This window comes from Scaptodrosophila lebanonensis, unplaced genomic scaffold (genome assembly GCF_003285725.1).
Source record: "Scaptodrosophila lebanonensis strain 11010-0011.00,11010-0021.00 unplaced genomic scaffold, SlebRS2 tig00000001-arrow-pilon, whole genome shotgun sequence".
Taxonomy (NCBI): domain Eukaryota; kingdom Metazoa; phylum Arthropoda; class Insecta; order Diptera; family Drosophilidae; genus Scaptodrosophila; species Scaptodrosophila lebanonensis.
Genome location: NW_022060529.1, coordinates 27,278,231 through 27,298,475, shown reverse-complemented (window position 1 = coordinate 27,298,475; position 20,245 = coordinate 27,278,231). Strand labels below are relative to the sequence as shown.

The following is a 20,245-nucleotide window of genomic DNA, read 5'->3' as shown; positions in this document are numbered from 1 at the left end:
CGTAAAAGAGACTGTCAAGTGTCAAACAGCGGGATTGTCAAAATGTAGGTGGCGCTTAACAAAAGTTACCCTGTTAAAGTGTGACCAACTGAACTCTTAAAATACCTAGCAGTATGTCTTAATACTAAATCGTGATATCTTTTTCCGATCCAATTTTTTTATTTTAATATTTTTTGAGAAAGAAGACACGCTCTAAAAGAGATACTCTTTGTAATTTGGATTAATTATATATGACATAAAAAAAGTCTGTTTAGTACTTTGTTGTTATTTTCATATTCAAATAAAGTTATTGCAAATTGGGTACCTTACATCCACGATTGTCCCACGAAAAAAATTGTATGCAAACAATTTGAACGAAAATGTTACATTTCTTTTTCAAAACTACCATAATAAAAAGCACAAAATTGAATAAAACTATAATTTATTATAATTACGAAAAAGTATAATTTTGAGAAACCTAACCAAAATACTTATTTTGGTACTAAAAAACCAACAGAAATCAGTATTTTTATGAAGTTTAAATTAAAAAAGTTATAAGCAGTCAGTATTTTTAATTTCGGTCACGCTGATTCTTTTGCAGCCAGGCGAAAAATACAGAGAGATGCAATTACTTTAAACAAATATGCTTGTCTCTTCATGTAACTTTTATTTTAATTAGCTGGATGCATATGTATGCATTTATAATTACCAAAACAATGTTCTTCTAGTGTGTTTGCTGACCGTTGGCCTTCTCTGGGGTGTCACAAATCCCTACATTCGAATTGGCAGCACGGGTATAGAACGAATTAACACCGGTTCCAAATGGCGAAATCTCATTGAAGAATTACGCACCATATGTAAACGCTTACATTATTGGATCCCATTTTTTATGAACCAATGCGGCAGTGTGCTGTACGTGTGGACATTGCAGAGGACTAACATTTCCATTGCCGTGCCCGTTGCAAATTCTTTGAGCTTTGCTTTTACGGCTATAACAGGGTACATATTGGGTGAGCAGCTGCCGGGAAAAAGTAAGTCTATTTCGCACAGTTCAAATAAAGATATTTATATTACAACTTCATAAATTTCTTGCAGAAGTTGTTACCGGCACACTGCTCATATGCTGCGGGAGTACTTTAATGATTTATGACAAACTACAGCAAGAACAAGCCAGTCAAAATATAATATTCAGCACATAAGTTTCCCTAACCAATGGTTAAATTGTCTTTATTACTGACTAAAAGGCGTTAGAAAAGAATAATTTGCGCATACAACTACAATGCTTTGTGCACAGCTTCCACCAGTATCTCCATGCTTGTTATAGGTGTCTGTGGAGTTATGCCATGTCCCAGATTTGCAATATAACGCGATTTTCCAAATTTATGCACCATTTCGGTGGCCAGCGTTCGCAATTCTTCTGGATCCCGATACATGTCCTGCGGGTCCAGATTACCCTGTAATGTTATATTGGGACCAACCTGAGCACGAGCCTCCGTAGGATCCACAGTCCAGTCCAGGCTGATTACATCATACCCCAATTCGCTTTGCTCCTTTAACGAATGGCCTGCACCCTTGGCAAATAGTGTCTAGAAATAATAATAGGGGAAGTCAATTTAATAATAATTTAAAAATAATTATTGTAATTGCTTCTTACGATAGGCACCACCGGTATAACTTTTTTAGTTAAGCGATCAACCAACTCATCCCGTATGCGCCGCAAATAGGGTACCGCCCATATCAGAAACTCCTCCTTAGTCAAGTGCTCCGCAGATGATTCGAAGATTTGCAGCATTTGTGCTCCAGCCTTAACCTGCATCTCCAGATAATCAATAACGACGTCGGTTAAGAGGTTAAGAAACAGTTTGGTGTCGTCTGGGTAATTTTTGATCCAATCCTTTGCCTTAGATAACGTCTTGCTGCCACCGCCTTCTACCATATAGCCCATTAGAGTCCAAGGTGCACCACTGAAACCAATGAGTGGAACGCGTCCATCCAACTTGTACCGCATCATTGTAATAGCCTCACCCACGTAGCTCAGTCGCGACAGAGCACCGTCCACCGTCAGACGCTTTAGGTCCTCAGGTGTGGTTATTGGTTGCGGCAATACTGGACCGACGCCAGCGTGCATTTCAACCGTACAACCTAAGGCCTGCGGTATTACTAGTATGTCAGAGAATATGATAGATGCGTCCAAATCAAAGCGTCGCAGCGGCTGCATGGTAACCTCACAAGCTAACTCGGGTGTGCGACAAACCGTAAAAAAATCGTGCTGCTTGCGCAATTCCTGAAATTCGGGCAAGTAGCGACCAGCTTGCCGCATGACCCAGACAGGAACTCGGTCAACGACTTCTCCACGCGCTGCACGAAGAAGGTTGTCATTTTTTAATGGCGGAAAGGGCTGTGAGAATGTAGAGTTGTTATAAGCTTGAATTTGTGACAACAACAGCAACATCAAAGTCGGTGTCAGCCCAAGTTTGCCCGTTTGCATGTTCTCTGCACTCCCGAATGTGATGTAACTGTAAATGCTACGTTGTTAGAACTTACCTTTGTGCCTTTCATTTCCAATGTAGTTACTCTTACTTATTTTTGTTGTTTTTGCGTATTCTACGCTTTTAATACATACAATTTTGAATAAATTTTAATTCACTTTACGAAAAATGACATTTAATTTTTGATAACATTTATTTCAGGTGGCAGCCTGACCTAACATCTGCTTGTAGTAGTGGCAATCCTCTGTTAAACAAAATTTTTTAGGTGGCAACTTTTGCGGGCATGTAATTTGAAGAAAAATACCGGCGGTTGCTAGCATTTTTGTTTAAATTAAGCTTTAACAGCTGTATGCTTAAATGGAATCTCAAAAACCAGAGCAATTGTAGACAAGCACGATGCTAAAAATAAAGAACTTTTTATGAAAAACGAAAAATATTTAATTTCAGTTAAAAGGCTGCCACCCGTTAAGCTAAAATAATAAACCATAAGCGTGGGATGCCTAATTGGTAAAAATATTGAGACATTACCATCGATTACTTATTGTATTTGTGACATCGCTAAGAAAAGTGCATTCGTGTCAATAGTAAAACGCAATAGTTCTAATCGTTCAATTTATTTTGGAAATTAAGTTGTTCTTTGCAGTTAATATACAAAAGGTTGTTTGCTTGAATTATCAATTACTATTTGTTCATGAAACATTAAAATTTCAGCTTGACATGGCTGATGAACAACCAAATTTAGTTGCTGGTCATCCGCCTGCGTGTAAGTATAATTATGTACATATGTACTTACATATGTATGTATGTTCATATTTATGTACATTAAATGCTTTAGTACATGTTCATGGGGTTTTTAAAATATTTCGGTTTTTATGTTAAAGAACATAAACTATATAAAGTGATGCACATATGCTTCACTATTTGTTCTTTTATCTCACTTTACCTATAAAACAAAAGAAAATCAGTTGAAGTGCTTGCTGATAAATTGTAAACATACATACATAAATACATATACTCTAAATGCGTAGTCGTTTGCTGACGTCAACACAAAATAAATGCAGTTGTTTACTTTTAGTGAAAGCCGGTGGCATGCGTATTGTTCAACACAAAGCGCCTACATCTGAACGTCCAGCTAAGGATGCTGAGGATTGCACTGGTCTTACGGTATATTTTACTCGGGACAAATAGACTATTTAACATTAAATTAATCACTCTCTCTTGACTTTGCAGCAACCGATTAGTGTTAACTCGGGATCGGTGAGTGGAGCACCCATCAAGGGAAACACGGATTTCACACCAGCATCCGTGCAGGTAGCACACTTGCCCAAGCCACCTGTGGCCGTAGCCCAGAAACCGCAAAACCATATACAACAGCCACGCAAGTGAGCTGCGTTGTCGTTTATAAAATATTGGTACTCAATAAGTTGAAAACTTCTGACGAAGCTGCGACTTTATTTTCCGTTTAGCCTTGTATTTTATATTTTTGCTATATGTATCTTTATTAAGTCGAGTAACTTAATTGTAATATTCATTCCAAATGCATTTTTGCGATATGTCAACTTAAATAAAGTACTTACAGCAATTTTGTAAAGGTGTGTGGGCAATCAGTCGATGTACTAGCAATCTAAATGCATCATTGTAATCTACAATGGTTTTAAACTAACAATCACCATTTAAAATATGGGTATAGCCTTTAATCGCAATTTCACATTTGAAAATGGCTGCGGTGTGACCAAACTACCAATGATACCGATCATTTATTTTGTTCGTCTTGGTTGGAATTCCCAAGCGCTTATTCGCCCTTTATTGCAATAAAATGTAACGCTCTCGTGCGACAACTGCCTTTCTGAGCAATGGTTGGTACTGTTGTGCGGACTTCAAATCCGTATACGATTAAAATCGTAGTGGTTCGATTCCACCTGAGGGGCGGGGAGGTAGTTGTTGTATATAAATTGTAGGGTTTTTAAACATCCGTTTCTTCTTTTACAAAAACACCGCCTGACTGCCTAGGAATTATATTTAAAACTAGTATAGCTTTACACCCTTTGGGTACAGGCTATAAGAATCAGCTACATTAGAGAGCTATATGAGAAAGAAGAAATAAGGAGGGGGGTTACAAAGATGTAATTTTGAATGCAATATATTGTTGAAATACAAAAAAAAACGAAGTCTTACAAAAATAAGAAAAAAATGCTAAAGTCGAGCGGGCTAAACCAGGGCTGCCAATTTCGCTTTCCCGTCAAATGTGGCTGTTTTGTAAGGCGTGTTGCGGGAAAAAATTAAGAAATGCGGGAAGCGGAAATTGTGGATTTTTTTAGAAATGTGTTTGGCTTTTTTTTTAATAATATAATAATAACAAGTAAAAAAGCTAAAGTCGGGTGTCCGACTTTGAAATACTCTGTACATATGCTTACAATAATTATAGAAATTTTAAAAATTTAGAAAATAAAAAAAAATTTGATCGATTTTACCTTTCTCGGTATTCGAACTCAAGTAAAGGGTATATAATTGCACATATACAAAGCAATTGCGTCTATGTGAGTGTATGTATGTTTATGCGCGTCTATTTGTGTCTGTGTAAGCATTTTCGCAGTCAACTAAACAGCTGCAGCAGCAAATATATTTATGGCTATAACTTCTTGTTAAATCGGTCTATCATATTGAAACTTGACACACGGACACATAATAACCAACTGGGGGGACTGTCCGTCTGTCCGTCCGTATGAACACCTGGATCTCAGAGACTATAAGAGATAGAGACACCAAATTTTGCAAAAAGATGCGTTATGTGTGTACGCTATACGAGTTTGTTTTATTTTTTTGATTTCCCCCCCACTTCCCCCCTATGGGGTTTTCCCGATTTTCCATTCGTATAATCGACTATATCTCGGAGACCCAGGAACACCAAATTTTAGTCCAAGATGCCTTGTGTGAATACGCAGAAAATGTATATTTTGGAATTTCCCTCCCTTCCCCCTCTCCACAGCAAATGCGATTTTCTCTAACTCCCGTAATTCTTGGAATTTCGAACTAAAATTTAGCAAATACTCCCAGTTAGTTATTATGTGTCCGTATGCTAAGTTTCACTATGATAGACCGATTTAACAAGAAGTTATAGCCATAAATATATTTGCTGCTGCAGCGCTGCTCAAGCGCTGCTCAAGCGCTGCCCGCGGCTGTTGTTGATGTTGCTGTTTGGTTGACTGCGAAAATGCTTACACAGCCACGAATAGATGCGCATAGGCATACATACATACACTCACACAGACGCAATTGCTATGTAAATGTGCAATTATAAACCCTTTACGTGAGTTCGAATACCGAGAGAGGTAAAATCGATCAAATTTTTTTTTTATTTTCTTAATTCTTTTTATTTTCTATAATTATTGTAAACATATGTACAGAGTATTTCAAAGTCGGGACACCCGACTTTAGCGTTTTTACTTGTTTTTCCATTGATTTTAATAGGTTTTAGCATATGATCAATGTCTTTTTTTACACGGTTTTGTTCTGGAACCAATCTACGTGTAAAAACAGAATTGTGTACTACCAAACTGCCGAGATGCTTGGCTAAAAAGGGAAGAATTCAAGGCTTTGATTCGCAAAGATGACTCGGACGGGCATAGAGTTTACTGCAGCTATTGCAAGATCACTATCATAGCCAAGCTTAGTGATTTGCGCACTCATGCAACAACAAAGAAGCACACAAGTGCAATGAACTGTTTTATTCAAGAACAAAAATAGACTTTGTCAATTTGCCTGACAAAGCTATGCTGCTTTCGACTACCAATTGCCTAATAATTATTTACGCATGATTGGTCCGACCATGTCGTACAAATGCAAATGATTTAATGTAATTATCGCCTTACAACAAATAAATTGGTAAAACCATAACCGGTTTTTATAGCCTGTACCCAAAGGGTGAAAGGCTATACTAGTTTTGTGCGCATGTATGTAACACACAAAAGGAGGCATGGCAGGTCCCAAGAAATATATATATTCTTGATCAGGGTGACAAAGCGAGCCGATGTAGCCATGTCCGTCTGTATGAGCGCAAGGATCTCAGAAGGTACAAGAGCTAGAATGACCAAACTTGGTATCCAGGTTCCCCTGAGCCCACCGCACTATGTGTTTTTTATAACTTCCGTAATTCTTGAAATTTTGAAATCAATTTTGGTAGTTACATCCAGTTAGTGCTTATGTATGTGTCCGTGTGCCAAGTTATAGCCATAAATAAAATAGCTGCCCATGCGCTGCCTGGAGCTCTGCCCGCAGCTATATCGATGTTTTGATGTTGCGGGGGAAGAACATCGATTTATGGATGCCTCGAACTTCTACTAACGAATTTTCAATACAATTTTATTACAAAGGTGACTTCATTTTGATGTGTTAACTTATATATAAAGCTAATTGTTTTCATTAAATACAAAAGGTTTCAAAACAAACGATATTTTCACAAATTCAAAGACTATAACAAAAACAGAGAAAGTGTAACATACAAAAATAAAAATGGTGGTCGACATGTATCGATGTTACATCGATGTCCAGTACTATTAGAGAAATTCTTTGCATTTGATTTTCGTCATTGCTCTTGCATTAGTTGTGAGAACAAGTAGAGAAGCAAAAGTCGGGTATCCCGACTTTGAAATACTCTGTACATATGTGTTGAATAATTATGCGTGTATGTGTGTGTTTGTGTGTGTCTGTGTATGTCTCGTGAGTCTGAGCAAAGCAGTAACAACAACTACAGCTACGGGCACTGCTTGGTCTTATGTGCATACATAGTATATGGCCATAGCTTCCTGTTAATAAAAAAAAATAAAAATAAAACAAACTTGCACAGCGTACACACAAAAGCCAATTTCCCTCCCTTCCTCCTCTCCTACACAACTAGTGATTTCCCGTGTTTCTTGGAATTTTTTATTGAAATTCGGAAAATAATCCCTGTTAGTGATTATGAGTCTGATAATGATAGGCTGATTTAACAGGAAGTTATAGCCATATATGTGTGTTTGACCAAGCAGTGCCCGCAGCTGTTGTTGTTACTGCTTTGCACAGGCACACAAGACATACACAGACACTAAGTCGGGACACCCGGCTTTAGCTTGTCTACTTGTCTTTCGATAGTGTTACCTAGGAAACAAGTAAAGTTGACTAACAAGTAAATAAACTTCAAAAACTAGAATGTTACACTAAATTTGTGTGCACTATCGGGTGATTGGCACAGCTACTATATATTTAAAAGTACTCAATGGATGACTTGGCCATGGTAACTGCAAAGGAGCTCCTGATGCTTAGAGAGAGCTGCATGCAGAGCATCCGCGAAGGTGAGCTTTACCAGTTGCGGAACGATGCCAAACTACGGGCAGTGAATACCACGCAGAGCTACGACGAATTTAAGTGAGTAGTCATTAGATGTGGAAATTTGTAATGTAATAAATAAGTAACTAAGCTAGTAAACTACTTTTAGAGATATTGTGGATGCAGCCCATCTACGTCCCATCACCCAAAAAGATAAGGCCGATGCTAAGACTAAGAGCCGCCTGTGGAACTCAGCGGCACGACAAGAGTATTAGTTAGTTGTGAATAAATAAAATGCTCTTTCCAATACTATCTCCAATGGTTTTTTATTTAAATTAGTTCTTAAACGGAACCAGCAGCGTTGACCACCCAGGAGCGGAGGACTGCAACATCGGCATATACACCGGGGTATTTAGCAGCTGCGCAGCCATAGCCCCAGGATACGACACCGACCAGTTTTCCACCGGAAACCAATGGGCCACCGGAATCACCTTGGCAAGCATCCTTGCCGCTGGCAGCAGCGCAGATCATGCTGGACTTGATCTCAGAGCCATAGCTGTAGGTGCTGGAGGCACACTGGGCTTGGCTGACAATTTTCACATCGACATACTGAAGGGTGGTAGGGATAGAGCTGGATCCAGAAGCCTGAGTACCCCAGCCAGACACAGAAGCGGCGGCGCCATTAGCGGGAGCGCTAGTGGCCAGAGCGATTACCTTGATGGTAGAGCTCAAGCTCAGAGCGGAGCTCAGGCGGATGACAGCAATGTCGTTGACCATGGTGTTGGCGTTGTAGCCTTCGTGGTTCTTGAATGCAGCAACAGCGACGAGGGTACCGCCAGAGTTCCAATAAGTGGAACCAGCGCGCACCTTCAGGGATGAAGCGGACACACTTTGCAGACAATGGGCAGCAGTCACAATGATCTTGGAGTTGTAGATAGAGCCACCGCAGGAGTGAGAGCCACTGCGCTGCAGAGAGATCTGCCACGGGAACGAGCTGATGGTGGTGGAGGAGCCGCCAACAATACGACCATCCAACTGGGGCAGCATGCCCTCAGGAATGGCAGCACCGAAGGCGCAAGCAGCGAACGACAACAATACCACAAACTTCAACATTGTGTAACTACAATGAAATTCAAGTTAAATGTACGCCCCTTTTATACTAACAGGTTGGCTTTAGCCGGCAGTCCATTTTTGATATCAATCACTACTTTTTAGTATATTTAAAAAAACGACGCATTAGATAAAATCAGCGTGTTAAGTGTTAGTCCGCTGACGTCTAACTGATATGTTATATCACACTCGTATAGTATCGCTGTTGGTTGAGGTTTAAGGGTTCATAATTACTCGGAACTTAACTTTAATGGACACATGATCAATTTTAATTATTCCAAAAATAGTTGAAGAATTGGTTCAAGCTCTTTCTGGTATTAAAATAAGACTATGTGTATATAGTAGAAATAATTCTCCTATTACCTCTACCATTATTACACCAGAAGGCATACGTTATGTATTAATATTGTTTTTGCAAGTTGGTAAAGTGGAATGTTGTTGATCAGCATGACAAGACTCAGTCGATCTGATAAACAGGGCACCGAAGAAGATATAATTGAAAACATATATGACATACTTAATTTTATAAGAGGAAAGATTTGATTGTTTGTTTCTTCATTTGGATTGAACGAGGCTGCTTATTAAGGAACTGCAGAACAATTTAAATGTAGCAACCATTATCAAGGGCCCAGTAGCTGGTCAACTAGCTCATATACCGAAGATACCGATGATCCCAACTGATCTGTCAATCCCATTTAAACGGCTTCATTTTCCGGTAAAAAAAACATCTTTCGCATTAACAATACCCAAGGTCAAACCTTCGAATTAGTAGCGTTCGACTGAATGTTGGCGTATCACAGGCCATAGCTCCTGAAAATCAATTTAATTGGCTGCATTACAATAAAATAACTCCAAAAATCGTTTATAGAGAAGCTGTGACTCAATAAATAATAACAAGCAAGGAATGGTATAGTCGAGCGCGCTCAACTCTTAAATATCCTGTAACACCCCACAAAAAAATTAATTAAAACAAGAGAGATCACTACAGTCGAGCAAGCTCGACAGTGAAATACCCTGTGTACCCAGACAAACTTCCGTCACTGAGTTATATGCGCCCATGAGGAAGAAGACGAGCGAACTTGTTGCTGCAGTTAATAACTTTTCTTAGAATTGACCGAATTGGATAAAATGTTAAACTAAAGTAGATAACTGTACATTGTGTGTTTGGTTTAAGTAGCTTTTGAAATGTGGACAGTATTGACGAAATTCAGTAGCGGGGGAAGGGGGGAAAATTCACTGACGGACATGTCTAGATCGATTCGTCTAGTCTCGCTGATTAAGAATATATATACTTTATAAGGTCGGAGATGCTAATATACCCTTTTTACCCTACGGGTACAGGGTATAAAAAACTCAAACTGTATTCACTAGGCGCCGAGAATTTAATAGTTGAACAGTTTTTAGTAATCCTTCGAAATACTAGATGGCCTATTTATAGGACGATTATAGCACTACAACAAGTGGAGAAGCTAAAGTCGGGTGTTCCGACTTTGAAATATTCTGATACGTGTTGGCGTGTATCTGTGTATGCTTATATACATAAGTGTTTGTGTACAATTTCAACAGCATACATTTACATCAGAATAGTGTCTATGCGTGTTTATGTACTTGTCCATATGTATGTATGCAGCACTAAGTTGAACCAAAGCGGGCAGAGATTACATTTATGGCTAAAACTTCCTTCAAAAAAAAAAAACACAAACTCGTCCTTTCTCTGACTTAGGAGAATGTAGATACAAAGTTTGGTTATTCTCGCTCTTTTACTTTCTGAGATCCTTGCGTTCATACAGGGGACGGACAGACGGACATGGCTATATCGACTCGTGTTGTAATCCTGATCCAGAATAGAATATACATGTAGGTCTACCACGCCTCCTTCTGTGTGTTACATACATTCGCACAAAACTAGTATAGCCTTTTACCTTTTGGGTACAGGCTATAAAAATACTGTCGAAGATAAAATTCAACTGATATTGCCGGCGTTGATAGCCAATGATTTCGGATTTGGCATCTGTTTGGCAAACTTAACAGAGCTTTGCCAGTGTAATGAATGTATTTTTCAGCCTAGTTTGAAAATCCGCTAGTACCATTGATATATGTATTTTGAATTGCTACACATAATATCTAATTGCCTTTTCACAAATGTACAAGTATATGAATAAAAGACTCTTTCCAATACTTTCTGCGATGATTTTTATTTAAATTAGTTCTTAAACGGAACCAGCAGCGTTGACCACCCAGGTGCGGAGGACTGCAACATCGGCATATACACCGGGGTATTTGGCAGCTGCGCAGCCATAGCCCCAGGATACGACACCGACCAGTTTTCCACCGGAAACCAATGGGCCACCGGAATCACCTTGGCAAGCATCCTTGCCGCTGGCAGCAGCGCAGATCATGCTGGACTTGATCTCAGAGCCGTAGCTGTAGGTGCTGGAGGCACACTGGGCTTGGCTGACAATTTTCACATCGACATACTGAAGGGTGGTAGGGATAGAGCTGGATCCAGAAGCCTGAGTGCCCCAGCCAGACACAGAAGCGGCGGCGCCATTAGCGGGAGCGCTAGTGGCCAGAGCGATTTCCTTGATGGTAGAGCTCAAGCTCAGAGCGGAGCTCAGGCGGATGACAGCAATGTCGTTGACCATGGTGTTGGCGTTGTAGCCTTCGTGGTTCTTGAATGCAGCAACAGCGACGAGGGTACCGCCAGAGTTCCAATAGGTGGAACCAGCGCGCACCTTCAGGGATGAAGCGGATACACTTTGCAGACAATGGGCAGCAGTCACAATGATCTTGGAGTTGTAGATAGAGCCACCGCAGGAGTGAGAGCCACTGCGCTGCAGAGAGATCTGCCACGGGAACGAGCTGATGGTGGTGGAGGAGCCGCCAACAATACGACCATCCAACTGGGGCAGCATGCCCTCAGGAATGGCAGCACCGAAGGCGCAAGCAGCGAACGACAACAATACCACAAACTTCAACATTGTGTGACTACAATGAGATTCAAGTTAAATGTACGCCCCTTTTATAGTAAGAGGTTCGTCTTAGCCTACAGTCCATTTTCGAATTGTAGCATTAAAGTTGATTAAGTAAAAACAAGATAGTAGAATGCTACCGTCGAGCAAGCCCGACAGTGAAATACCCTATAGCCAAACAAACTTTCGCTTTTGTTGTCAAATTGTATCGCTAATATATATTTATATATATATTTACTTTATGGGATCGGAGATGCTTTCTATTCCCTGTTACATATTTTTGACAAGCCTTAAATACCATTTTCTCTTCGTTTTATTAGTCTTCGGCTACAGGGTATACAAATAGATTTCTTTTCCCCCAACCTCATATACCACATACAAGTATGTATTATTTATTTCCTTTTTACGAGTACCCGAGTTATAACGTAATCTTTTGTTTCTATTTCAATAATTAAAAGCTTAATATATATCATTTGATCTTTATACCCTGTAACCGAAGGGTATGATAGTTTAGTGCGAATGTACATAACACACAAAAGAATATATATTCTTGATCTGAATGAAAGGACTAGTCGATATAACCGTATCAACGCAAGGATTTTAGAAAGAATAAGTGTTAGAATAAACCATTATAGCATTTCTGTATTGTTATGTCAGTGCATGTATGTATGTTTGGTGAATCTAAGCTTCGTGAATATTGGCGCTTGGCTTACCACTAACTTCCACCCCAATTGCTCCAAATGCGCCAAATTGTATTTGTTTTACATAGGTGTGCATTTATTTTGCGAGCTTACGTAGCTTAGATTGTACTTTTCTAAGCGATTTTAATATAATATAATATAATAATAATAAGTATTTGGAGAAAACAGGCGAACTATTTAAATTTTATTAACTCAGTCACGATCCAATCTACTGTGGTTGGTAGATTTATTATTAAATATAGATTCATTTTATGACTGAATATAGCTGACCTTTTTTGAATCGATTATCATATCGATCATGTTTAGAGATTATTGAAAGCTAGTGACGGTAGATTAAGAGGTGTTTCAGAGTGTTTCAGAGAGAGTTTCAGTGTTTCCTTGAATATCTTTACTATAAAATAAGTGCTTAAGGTATGCACATCTGGATATTTTTGATTTTAAACTTTAGCTAAAATATATTACAAGAGAAATGATTTTGGAAAAATCCTCAAGTAGGTCAGTGCTTACGAATATGATGGTGGCGAATTAGTGCAGTTCGCAGAGCAGCTGAAAACAGATGTGGCTACTGTTATTGACAGAAAGAAACTGGAGCCTCTGGAACAGCAAATTTATAAACTAAATAAATTTTATAAATTAAATAATTCTTTAGAATCTAGTTTCCCAAACTTAGACATTGCCTTTCGCATTTACTTGCCTCTCATGATCGCCACGGCAGCCGAACGTTCTTTTTTAACATTAAAACGTATTAAAAACGAATAAGGGAACACGATGGGCCAAGAACGTCTTAATCATCTCACTTTGTTGAATATACTTGCAGAGCATGATTTGCTTAGAGAAGTCGATATTGCAAGTGTTATCTCTAAATTTGTCCATATTATTTTCTAGATCAAAGTTTATTTGACTTTGTTTTATTTACGGTGGGGTGAAAAGTAACCTCCTTGGGCATGAAAAAAATGGTCGATACACTTATTTCAACGATTTTCCATCTATTTGATCCCTTCTGAAAATTAATTTTCCGGAAAGTTTTCAAAATACGCCTCTGCACCATCGATGATCTCCTCGCGCGAGATTAATTTTTTATTGATGAGCCATCTTTTGAGGCTTGGGAAGAGATAATAGGCCGAGGGAGCCAAATCAGGTGAATAAAGTGTATGGGGAAGCACTTGGAGTCCTAAATCGTTGAATTTAGCCATGGTTCCGATGCTCTCGTGTACCGGTACATTGTCTTGCAAAACAAAATTTGCGACATAATCGAGATAATCCACGAAGAGTATGCCACGACAATCCCAGAAAACCGACGCCATAGCCCTTTCTAGCCTGCCTCGGCCGTTTCGGAGCACGTGTGCTGGCTTCAGTCCGGGCACTCATTCTGCTCTCTGGTGTGTTATAGTGGATGAAGGTCACCAATCGACGCCAAAAGTCCCCCCGATTGCGGACCAACTTTCAAAGTTTCCACAATCGTATTTTTGGTCTGAAGTCTTTTTCATATGCAAAATATGGCATGTATGCTCAGTACTAATCCTTGTGGCCTCTGCTAGCTGGCGCAGTTTCACTTTTCGGTCAGCCAATACCATTTCATGTTTTATTTGGACATTTTCCTGAGTAAAATTGCAGCAAATTGGTCGTAGTAGACCGTCTCTTAATAAAACCATGTTGAACAGGAGATATGATAGATTTGAAGAAGTGCTGCAATGTGCCACAAACTATTTTTCTTTGTAAATCGAATAATTAGGAGAATGTCGATATTTAATTTATGATTGTATACATGTGTATATGGTAGTCAAATTTTAAGGACCGATATATGTACATAATATTACTTTTTCGTAAAATATTAATTATACTCTGTACATGAAATGTACAAGAGTATATTAGGTTTGCGGGAGCTGAAAAATGTAACAGGCAGAAGGAGGCGTGGCAGACCCCACAAAGTATATATATATTCTTGATCAGCGTGACAAGACGAGTCGATCTAGCCCTGTCTGTCTGTCTGTCCGTCTGTCCGCCTGTCCGTCTGTCCGTCCGTATGAACACCTGGATCTCAGAGACTATAAGAGATAGAGACACCAAATTTTGCACAAAGATGCGTTATGTGTGTATTCTATACGAGTTTGTTTTATTTTTTTGATTTTCCCCCCCACTTCCCCCCTATGGGGGTTTTCCCGATTTTCCATTTGTATAATCGCCTATATCTCGGAGACCATAAGACCTAGGAACACCAAATTTTAGTCCAAGGTGCCTTGTGTGAATACGCAGAAAATGTATATTTTGGAATTTCCCTCCCTCCCCCCTCTACCCCGCAAATCGTAACTCCCGTAATTCTTGGAATTTTTGCAAATACCCCCAGTTAGTAATTATGTGTCCGTATGCCAAGTTTCACTATGATAGACCGATTTAACAAGAAGTTATAGCCATAAATATATTTGCTGCTGCAGCGCTGCTCAAGCGCTGCCCGCGGCTGTTATTGATGTTGTTGTTTGGTTGACTGCGAAAATGCTTACACAGACACGAATAGATGCGCATAGGCATACATACACTCACACAGACGCAATTGCTATGTAAATGTGCAATTATACACCCCTTACGTGAGTTCGAATACCGAGAAAGGTAAAGTCGATCATTGAATTTTTTTTATTTTCTTAATTTTTTTTATTTTCTATAATTATTGTAAGCATATGTACAGAGTATTTCAAAGTCGGGACACCCGACTTTAGCTTTTTTACTTGTTTTTTTATGCAAATGTGGCTAACATTAACATTGTTGTTTTTTGGATATGTGCTCCACATCCCTTGCTTTTCAAATAAATATATGTACATAACAAAAAATTGGAATAAATATTAGAGTACTAGCAGGTATTGCAGGTATTGTATTGAACATTTTCTGTTCTTTACAAAATATTTTTCAGTAGTCCGTTACATTTTGCCAAAATATTTCGTTAAACGTACACACACATGACCACTATAACTAATATTTTTTAAGCTCGTATTCCCCCCTTTGAAGCTCGAATTTTCCAAAAGTGCGCGCTTACACTGTGAAGGATACTATGAAAGGATACTTGAGTCCAAATTTCAGCTTCCTAGCTTTTACCGTTTGGGTTTTTCGTTGATCACCAATCAATCAGTCAGTCAGGACAAACTTTTTGATATATATAGAGATAAAGCAACGTTCTATGACTATGTGCAGAAAAGGGGAATAATTATAAGAGTATATCCTAATTATACCCTGTACCCAAAGGGTGAAATGGTATACTAGTTTTGTGCGAATGTATGTAACAGGCAGAAAGAGGCATGGCAGACCCCACAAAGTATATATATTTTTGATCAGGATGACAAGACGAGCCGATATAGCCATGTCCGTCTGTCTGTCCGTCTGTCTGTATGAGCGCAAAGATCTCAGTAAGTACAAGAGCTAGGATAACCAAAAGTGGTATCAAGGTTCCTATAAGCCCTAGGCAGATCGAGTTTGTTTATTTGTTTTGATCCACCCCCCCCCCCCCCCCCCTATTAACAATTTTCTATAACTCCCGTAATTCTTGGAATTTTGAACTTTTGGTAGTCACATTAGGTTAGTGATTATATATCCGTATACCAAGTTTCATTATGATAGAATGATCGGAAAGAAAGTTATAGCCATATAACCAGGCCCAATGCACACATACATACATATGTACAAGTACACAAACAGGCATAAGGCACGATTCTGATGTAAATGAAAATGTATGTATGCATACATGGAATATTTTATATTTAATTTAGTTAATTAATTAAATTAATTCAGTTAATTAATTAAATTTAATTAATTAATTAATTTAATTACTTTTTTGTGGGGTGGTACAGGGTATTTAAGAGTTGAGCCTGCTCGACTTTAGCATTCCTTTCTTGTTTATATTTAATTTAGTTAATTAATTAAATTAATTTAGTTAATTAATTAAATTAATTTAGTTAATTAATTAAATTAATTAAATTACTTTTTTGTGGGGTGGTACAGGGTATTTAAGAGTTGAGCCTGCTCGACCCTAGCATTCCTTTCTTGTTTTAAATTCAAATTTGTGTCCTTTCATGCCTTATTGAGTCAATACGATCACGCACGAACTCGGAATTTGCAACACGAGCACAAAATTATAATTTTGATTAAATAATGCACGATGCGTAATATGCATTTTATGTTGTTTGCTCTGCCTGCAGAGCGAGAACAGTATTTCTATAATTAGAAAATACTTGAATGCAAAGTTGTAGATTTAGTTACGTAGATTACATTACCAAAATTTGAAATCGATCGGACAAAATTGTTAACACGAAATTATAATTTGAAAAAGTGAATAAATATTAAAACCGCACTAATTTAAGCTCCAAGACCAATTTCAAAAATCCGAGCATGCAGTTTTTTTGCATTCTTTTATAGACTTTAAAGTCCAAATTTGAAGTTGATTGGTAGAAAAATGCGGATTTTTCAAACAAACTTTGGAGCTCATTTTCCCACACTTGATGGGATACTTGTGCTCAAATTTCCTAGCTCTTACAGTTTGGGCTGTGGGGTGTTGAAGGTGTTTCAATTTTTTTACGGGTAAACCCTGAAAAAAGAAGTATGCAGTCCTATATATATTATATCCCTATAATTCTGGCTCCAGGAAATAATCAAGTATACATTTTTTCTTGTATTATGAGAGTGATTTATGAGAGTATATAAACTAAGTTTGAAGTAAATCGGATGAAAATTGTAGATTTTTCCGTTTTCCACCACTTGGATCTCGAATTTTCCAAAATGCCTTCTTAGTGCCTACTTTCACTGGGAGAGAGATCTTGTGTCCAAATTCTTTCTTCCTAGCTCTTACCGTTTGGGCTGTGCGTTGATTGCTAATCAGTGAGTCAGTCAGAGCAAACTGTTTTTATAGCCTGTACCCAAAGGGTGGCAGACCCCACAAAGTATATATATTATTGATCAGGATGACAAGACAAGTCGATATAGCCATGTCCGTATGTCCGTCCGTCTGTCCGCCTGTCTGTATGAGCGCAAGGATCTCAGGAAGTACAAGAGCTAGAATAACCAAACTTGGTATCGAGTCCTAGGCAGGTCAAGCTTATTTTTATACCCTGTACCCGTAGGGTAAAAAGGGTATATTAGGTTTGTGCAAAGCACAGAGTATAACAAGTAAAAAAGCTAAAGTCGGGTGTCCCGACTTTGAAATACTCTGTACATATGTTTACAATAATTATAGAAAATAAAAAAAATTAGGAAAATAAAAAAAAAAATTTGATCGATTTTACCTCTCTCGGTATTCGAACTCACGTAAAGGGTTTATAATTGCACATTTACATAGCAATTGCGTCTGTGAGTGTATGTATGCCTATGCGCATCTATTCGTGTCTGTGTAAGCATTTTCGCAGTCAACTAAACAGCAACTTCAACAACAGCCGCGGGAAGCGCTTGAGCAGCGCTGCAGCAGCAAATATATTTATCACTATAACTTCTCGTTAAATCGGTCTATCATAGTGAAACTTGGCATACGGACACATAATAACCAACTAGTGGTATTTCCAAAATTTTAGTTCGGAATTCCAAGAATTACGGGAGTTACGATTTGCGGGGTAGAGGGGGGAGGGAGGGAAATTCCAAAATATACATTTTCTGCGTATTCACATAAGGCACCTGGGACTAAATTTGGTGTTGCTAGGTCTTATAGTCTTATAGTAGATATAGGCGATTATACGAATGGAAAATCGGGAAAACCCCCATAGGGGGGAAGTGGGGGGGAAAATCAAAAAAATAAAACAAACTCGTATAGAATACACACATAACGCATCTTTGTGCAAAATTTGGTGTCTCTATATAGTCTCTGAGATCCAGGTGTGCCACGTCTCCTTCTGCCTGTTACATTTTTCAGCTCCCGCAAACCTAATATACTTCTGTACATTTCATGTACAGAGTATAAAAACCGACTTCAAGCAATTCTGTCAAAAGTTAATATGCGCTAAAAAGTAAACAAATAATTGCGTATATCTTCTACAATAATGTACATAGGTAGAATTATTGTTATTTTTAGAGTCGGTGTCAGCGGTCGTGCGCCACGCCAGTCAAGAGAAAGAAGCGATACGAGTGACTTGCTTACGAACCATTTCAGATTCTTTTCTCTTACTATATCTACAACGTCATTCTTACGGTAATTCCTTGTGTTAAATATTGGCCATATTTTTGTATCACCGTTTGCTAGATTATGTCTCAGCATAGTGTAGTATTGAATTTCGTTTGTTTGGTTTAATTAGGTATCGGTATTTTTGTCGTTTCAAGGTCGCAGATATTGTCACAGTATGTGTATATACATACATACTTATATACATAGGTATACGTGTATTGTCGTATAAAAGTTAATTTGGACTTGGGTTTAATTAGGTATTGGTACTTTTATCGTCACAGTATATTGTCGTATAAAAATTAATTTGCAAATGGGATTAATTAGGTATTGGTATTCTGTCACAGTATATTGTCGTTCGTATAAAAGTTAATATGTAAAAAAAAATTTCTTAAGAATTCTCATATTAATATTGCTAGGTATTTTGTAGTGTTTCCTTGGCTGACACCGACTCCAAATATAACAATAATTCTACCTACATTATTGTAAAAGATATACACAATTATTTGTTTACTTCTTAGCGCATATTAATTTGTGATAGAATTGTTTGAAGTTTTTTTTTTATTTTGTTAAAATTGTTGATTATTTTTTGATTTCTAGTGTATGTCATGCACAATAACTAATGTGTCTGAATATGGGTAGACCTACCAAACGTGCTGCTCATATGAGACAGCGAGAACTTGAGAACTTTTCATGTCCTAACGAATTCGTCATGGATATGCAAAGACAATCTTAGGGTGTGCAGAGAAATTAATGTCTGGTGCATATTCGAACGCAAGGCGAATGTTATTGCGCTGCTCGTTTGTTGACTCTATCTGTCGCGTTCTCTGAATGTGTCTTTATTCAGTTTTCGCGCAGTTTTCGTTCTCAATATATTTTGTCGGAAACATTCATCACATTGTTCTAAAGATTCTCGTCTGTGAATATCTTCTGTTTTGATTTGTTAAACTGCGATTCTTGTTGCAGCTTGTTCTTCTGACTTTTGACCTCTGGTGCGCTGGAGTCGTGTATTTTATACGGCTTTATACTGAAATTTAAATTTTATTTTACATGATATCTCTTTTAAATTTGAATCTCATCTACCGGGTGCCTTCGCATTATACCCAAAACCTATGAACAATTTGTATGTTTTAAGAACTGGACTAAATTGAAATGGGACCATTCGGGAAGCACCAGCTTTCAAATGGTAAAAGAACCATCAACATCAGTTCACCCAGTCGAAAGTTGTGAGGTAACAATACAAAATACAGTCGAATTGAGAACGTCCTTCTTTGCAGAACCTAACCAAACAATCATAAAAAAACAAACTTAACCTGCATAGGGCTTAGGGGAACCTGGATGCCAAGTTTGGTAATTCTAGCTGTTTTTTCTTCTGAGATCATTGCGCTCATACAGACGGACATGGCTATATCAATTCGGTTTCTCACCCTGACCAACAATATATGTATATACTTTGTGGGGTCTGCCATGCCTTCTTCTGGCTTGTTACGTACATTCGCACAAAACTAGTACAGCCTTTTACCTTTTGGGTACAGGCTATAAAAAGCACGATTCAGTGGCGCAGCAACG

General features: G+C 38.3%; 6 protein-coding genes across 6 annotated transcripts; 3 read left to right on the top strand and 3 right to left on the bottom strand.

Moving 5' to 3' along the window:
* Window positions 1-562: 562 nt before the first annotated feature.
* Window positions 563-1,192, top strand: LOC115625775 (transmembrane protein 234 homolog). Its single transcript, XM_030520948.1, has 3 exons — window positions 563-638; window positions 708-1,010; window positions 1,075-1,192. The coding sequence occupies exons 1-3, from the start codon at window positions 623-625 to the stop codon at window positions 1,176-1,178; spliced, it is 423 nt and encodes a 140-aa protein (XP_030376808.1). The 5' UTR covers window positions 563-622; the 3' UTR covers window positions 1,179-1,192.
* Window positions 1,160-2,676, bottom strand: LOC115625766 (uroporphyrinogen decarboxylase). The gene is made up of 3 exons (XM_030520937.1): window positions 2,524-2,676; window positions 1,634-2,377; window positions 1,160-1,565 (listed from the first exon to the last, which is right to left on the bottom strand). The coding sequence occupies exons 1-3, from the start codon at window positions 2,536-2,538 to the stop codon at window positions 1,254-1,256; spliced, it is 1,071 nt and encodes a 356-aa protein (XP_030376797.1). The 5' UTR covers window positions 2,539-2,676; the 3' UTR covers window positions 1,160-1,253.
* A 345-nt stretch (window positions 2,677-3,021) lies between these two features.
* Window positions 3,022-4,059, top strand: LOC115633920 (death-associated protein 1). The gene is made up of 4 exons (XM_030531430.1): window positions 3,022-3,125; window positions 3,180-3,231; window positions 3,544-3,632; window positions 3,699-4,059. Exons 2-4 carry the CDS (start codon window positions 3,186-3,188, stop codon window positions 3,852-3,854), a joined length of 291 nt encoding a protein of 96 aa, XP_030387290.1. The 5' UTR covers window positions 3,022-3,125; window positions 3,180-3,185; the 3' UTR covers window positions 3,855-4,059.
* A 3,628-nt stretch (window positions 4,060-7,687) lies between these two features.
* On the top strand, window positions 7,688-8,044 carry LOC115634246 (coiled-coil domain-containing protein 103). Its single transcript, XM_030531843.1, has 2 exons — window positions 7,688-7,868; window positions 7,939-8,044. Exons 1-2 carry the CDS (start codon window positions 7,720-7,722, stop codon window positions 8,042-8,044), a joined length of 255 nt encoding a protein of 84 aa, XP_030387703.1. The 5' UTR covers window positions 7,688-7,719.
* Window positions 8,045-8,076: 32 nt separating this feature from the next.
* On the bottom strand, window positions 8,077-8,884 carry LOC115621840 (trypsin alpha-like). Its single transcript, XM_030515654.1, has one exon. It carries the CDS (start codon window positions 8,880-8,882, stop codon window positions 8,112-8,114), a length of 771 nt encoding a protein of 256 aa, XP_030371514.1. The 5' UTR covers window positions 8,883-8,884; the 3' UTR covers window positions 8,077-8,111.
* A 2,171-nt stretch (window positions 8,885-11,055) lies between these two features.
* On the bottom strand, window positions 11,056-11,866 carry LOC115621184 (trypsin alpha-like). Its single transcript, XM_030514762.1, has one exon. The coding sequence runs from the start codon at window positions 11,858-11,860 to the stop codon at window positions 11,090-11,092; it is 771 nt and encodes a 256-aa protein (XP_030370622.1). The 5' UTR covers window positions 11,861-11,866; the 3' UTR covers window positions 11,056-11,089.
* Window positions 11,867-20,245: the final 8,379 nt, after the last annotated feature.